The following is a 5,083-nucleotide window of genomic DNA, read 5'->3' as shown; positions in this document are numbered from 1 at the left end:
CCTTATCTTTGATAAAGGAGGGAAGGATATACAGTGGAGAAAAGACAGACTCTTCAATAAGTGGTGCTGGGAAAACTGGACAGCTACATGTAAAAGTATGAAATTAGAACACTCCCTAACACCACACACAAAAATAAACTCAAAATGGATTAAAGACCTAAATATAAGGCCAAAACTATCAGACTCTAAGAGGAAAACAGAGGCAGAACACCCTATGACATAAATCACAGCAAGATCCTTTTTGACCCATCTCCTAGAGAAATGGAAATAAAAACAAAAATAAACAAATGGGACCTAATGAAACTTAAAAGCTTTTGCACAGCAAAGGATACCATAAACAAGACCAAAAGACAACCCTCAGAATGGGAGAAAATATTTGCAAACGAAGCAACTGACAAAGGACTAATATCCAAAATTTATAAGCAACTCTTGCAGCTCAATAACAAAAAAACAAACAACCCAATCCAAAAATGGGCAGAAGAACTAAATAGACATTTCTCCAAAGAAGATATACAGATCGCCAACAAACACATGAAAGAATGCTCAACATCATTAATCATTAGAGAAATGCAAATCAAAACGACAATGAGATATCATCTCACACCGGTCAGATTGGCCATCATCAAAAACTCTAGAAACAATAAATGCTGGAGAGGGTGTGGAGAAAAGGGAACCCTCTTGCACTGCTGGTGGGAATAATGTAAATTGATACAGCCACTATGGAGAACAGTATGGAGTAATCTTGAAATATTAATCTAATATGATTTCATTATAACCCCAGACTTTTCCAGATAAAGCATTTTTTCCCCTTTGTAGCATTTTTTTCAATGGCAATAAGGAAGTCTTAAATGTATCATATTTCTTTGTTGAAAAAAAACTATACTACATTTCAATCCATGTTTGCACATAGCTTTTACTTACCATTCAAGGAGAATTTTATTTTGTTCAATCATTTATCATTTCTTCTATAATAATTAATTCAAATTTGACTTTCTTTGAAATGAATGTGCATGCTTCTTTATATATAGTTAAGTTTTTGGTGCAATGTGCACAGCCCATTTAATAATTTACAAAGCATTTTCAGGTCTTTCATTCACCATTCTAACAGATTGTTGATGGAAATCAATATGGAAGAGAAATTGTATAATCAAATTTCCTTAAAAGAATGTCATTACTAGTGAAAGACAGGGTTGATGACACAGAGAATTATTTTTAACTATGATATATACATTTCCCAGATATAAGAAGGTTGCTAAGAAGTTAAAATTATGAACTTCAATTTTTTTTCCGTATTTGAAATAGACAACCACTAGCAGTCAGGGTAAGAGGATGGGAGAACTCTCAGATCAAGTCATTTTGAAATAGTTTGCATGATTTTCACCTAGTTAGAATACAGAGATTGAAATAACATGGGAAGACTTGTAAGTGATAATCATGGATATAAATGACTAGCTGTTCAGGTAATCCCATTTTTGTTGTTTATAGTTGTACAGTGTAAGAATACAGCCAAAAACTACAATGAAAAGGCCAAAGAAAAATTAAATTAAAATAGAAAATACTTTTCCCAAAACATACCAAATTTTATATTTTCACAGATGATTTTTCCATGCCAAAACACATACTATTACTTTCTATCCTGCCACAGTTATACTTAATACAATGTAATTTGACTGATTTTACCAAATGTCCATTGTGTCTACTCACGTCAAATATCAATACTTGTGGACTTTGAAATTAGACCTTTTTTGTATAATAAATTCCTATAAATAGTTAAATATGTGTCAGTATTTTTCTAATTGATTGCTTTGTTTACCACCTAACAGGTGCTAGAATAACTTTGTTTTGATTATCATAGTATTATAATTCAGTTTCACTCTGACAGGTCAATCCTCCTCCAAAATTGCCTCATCTCCAATTGCTAATCCATATTTCTCTTCAAAAATGCCCTGGTTATATCCACAGATAAATTTTAGAATCAATTTGTCTATTCTTTTAAAGCTTGCTGGATATTTGCATTAGAATCAACGTATTTATTGGCTAATTTATAGTTGAAATGGCATAACTATCGTCTTGAGTCTTCCCAGTCTAGAACACATGTGGCTCTCCATATAGTCTACTTTATTTTTCTTAGTAGAATTTTGTATCTTTATTGTTCTTGTATTGTATGGTTTCCATGAATTTATTGGAAATTTTGTTCCTAGGTGGTTTTCTGTGTTGCTATTAAGAATGTCAACTTTTACATATACTTAGTGGTTTATTGTTGCTATATAACAAAGTTACCGATTTCATACATCATTTATAAGCTGGCTACTCTGTTTGACTCGTTTCATTTTTAGCCATTGTCAGATGATTCTTTTTGGTTTTCTAGGAATATAAGCATATTATCTACAAATAATGGTAGTTTGCTTCCTTTTTCCTATTATATATTTTTGTTAATTTTTTTCAAATAAATTCGGTTGAGCTGAGGCGGCGGCGACGGCGGCTCTGGAGGCCGCAGTCCGGGTCCTGGCTTCGGCCCCAGCCCCACCGTGGTGACGCTCGCTGAGCTGCTGCTGCTCTGGGCCACGGTCTCGGGCTACTTTGTCAGCATCGACGCGCATGCTGAGGAGTGCTTCTTCGAGCGGGTCACCCCGGGCACCAAGATGGGCCTCATCTTCGAGGTGGCCGAGGGCGGCTTCCTGGACATCGACGTGGAGGTGCGGGCGCGTTGCCCGCGACCGAGGCGGGGTCGCGCGGTCGCACGGGGGTTGTCGGCACCCGGGGCCCGCGGGGGGAGCGGGACACGGAGGCCGCTGTCCGAGTACTGGGAGGGGCCCGAGCCGCCACCCGGCGACCCCCTAACGGCCCCTTTCCCCGCGCCCGCCCGGATTCCAGGCTTCTCGCGGGATACGGAGCCGTTGCGTGGTTGCTTTGGATTCTCAGCTTGAACGGCGGGTTCCCCTTGGAACCTCTCGCCGAGCTTTGTCGACTAGGCGCCGCGTGTCAGCTCCGGGCCCAGGAAGCGCTTCACAGTCACGTTTAGCTGGTGGCAGGTCTCGATCCGGTCATCAGCTGTTTCCCTTCATAGCGCGAATTAAAGTTGGGACGTGGCATGGAAACTTCTGAAAAAGTAAATCGGAAGCTATGGAGGAGTGCTAGGCAGACGTTCGCGTTGTGTTTGCCTTTATTTTTTCACCCGAGTTAACTCGTTCTTACACAAACCTTCGGATACCTCGTTTAGCCATCGTCATGACTAGGAGAGTGGAGTTGGGTCATGCAGTTTAGAAGTGACTGCAGCGTGGTATCTGGAGAAAACGGAAAATTATTTTAGGAAACTAGCAGTCTCTAAAATTTCTCCTGTGTCTTTTTTTAAGCCCAGGGAATGACTCGCCTCTGACTTTTTTTAGGAAACCAGATGTAATTACTATTTAAATTCACCTGTTAGCATGATTAATTGGGTCTAAGGATTTTCCATCTGACAGTGACCATCAACTGAGCGGGACATAAATCGCACAAAACAAGTGAACTCCAGAAATAAGGAGATGACGGCAGGAATGACTGATAAAATTAGCTAAGATCTTACGACATCAACTGTTTCAGTCTGCAAGTTTTACAGGTGGTACGGCCTTCATAAGAGGAGCTGACTTGAGCAAGACCTAACAGTGGGGTAACACACTGGGGTGAGAACATGGGGCTCCCAGTTTCCAACCTAGTCCTTTCCCTTAGGCCTTCAGGCATCTCAGATAAAGCAGATTCCTCTACCGGCAGATCAATCAGGAAAACCTAGACATGTAGCTTGCTCAAAATTCTTAGTTTTAAAGAGATTTCTTTTTTTCTGGTTTTGATGTTAACAGCTACATATTTGCCTGTTTGTTGGTGGTATTGGGCCACTTGAAGACAAGTGTAAGGTGTATTTCTGAGGGGTTTGCGTTTAAGTTGGACAAATAAGATGAATGTAGTCACGTAGACAAATGTAGAGTTGAAAGGTGTTCAGAGAGCCTTGTTTCTTAAGTGGGAGAACTGCAGTCCAAAGAGGTTACTGTCAGTAACTGACTGAAGTGGAGCCAACGGCAGGTTACATTTTCTTAGCGAATGTTCTGTTGCCAGCAGACATCACTTACGATTTTAAATCTTTTGAGCTATCTCACGCATTTCTCTCCTGCTTCCAGATTACAGGGCCTGATAATAAAGGAATTTATAAAGGAGGCCGGGAGTCCAGTGGGAAATACACATTTGCTGCTCACATGGATGGAACATATAAGTTTTGTTTTAGCAATAGGATGTCCACCATGACTCCAAAGCTAGTGATGTTCACCAATGATATTGGGGAGGCCGCCAAACAACAAGACATGGAAAGAGAAGCTCACCAGAACAAGCTAGAAGAAATGATTAATGAGCTCGCAGTGGCGATGACAGCTGTAAAGCATGAACAGGAATACATGGAAGTTCGGGAGAGAATACAAAGAGCAGTCAATGACAACACAAACAGCAGAGTGGTCCTTTGGCCCTTCTTGGAAGCTCTTGTTCTAGTTGCCATGACACTGGGACAGATCTACTATCTGAAGAGATTTTTTGAAGTCCGGAGGGCTGTTTAAAAAGCCTTTTGCTGATGATCCCAAACTCATAATTCACTGTTTACCAAACGTCTTGGTCGTAATAATGTCATTAGTTTCTATGTTTTTATTTTTTAAACTGTACATTCACAGCTTATGTTTCTTTGTGATTAATATATATTGGGGAGAAACAGTTTTTAGGAAAGTCATAGTGAAATTTGACATGTGATTGGCATGATCTCATATTTGAATTCTTCCTCCATTATACAGGTCCTTCCAGAACTCAAGCACTGTAAGTGGAATATAGGTGCATAGTCCTTATTATATCTTCTTTCCTTTGTTTTTATAATAAAATGCAGTCTGTTCAGGATTGTACTTTACTGATAGTACTTTACTAAAAATGACTGCATTCTTGGGATCCCTTATCCTGCAGTTCAAGTCATTAAAGATTCATTTTGTTGAGTCCTTATCAGAAGCAACAATCTGAATCTTGACATTTTCTATCCAGCTTAATGGCAGAGCTCTGTGACTAGAATATGCTATCAGGTTTG

General features: G+C 39.5%; 1 protein-coding gene across 1 annotated transcript; it reads left to right on the top strand.

Moving 5' to 3' along the window:
- Positions 1-719: 719 nt before the first annotated feature.
- LOC112062281 (transmembrane emp24 domain-containing protein 2-like) lies at positions 720-4,588 on the top strand. The gene is made up of 3 exons (XM_028495037.2): positions 720-729; positions 2,467-2,696; positions 4,149-4,588. The coding sequence occupies exons 1-3, from the start codon at positions 720-722 to the stop codon at positions 4,572-4,574; spliced, it is 666 nt and encodes a 221-aa protein (XP_028350838.1). The 3' UTR covers positions 4,575-4,588.
- The last annotated feature ends 495 nt before the right edge of the window (positions 4,589-5,083 follow it).

The sequence above is a fragment of the Physeter macrocephalus genome, chromosome 2 (genome assembly GCF_002837175.3).
Source record: "Physeter macrocephalus isolate SW-GA chromosome 2, ASM283717v5, whole genome shotgun sequence".
Classification (NCBI taxonomy): Eukaryota; Metazoa; Chordata; class Mammalia; order Artiodactyla; family Physeteridae; genus Physeter; species Physeter macrocephalus.
The sequence above is the reverse complement of the archived record's forward strand: the minus strand, read 5'-3'. Positions and strand labels throughout refer to the sequence as shown.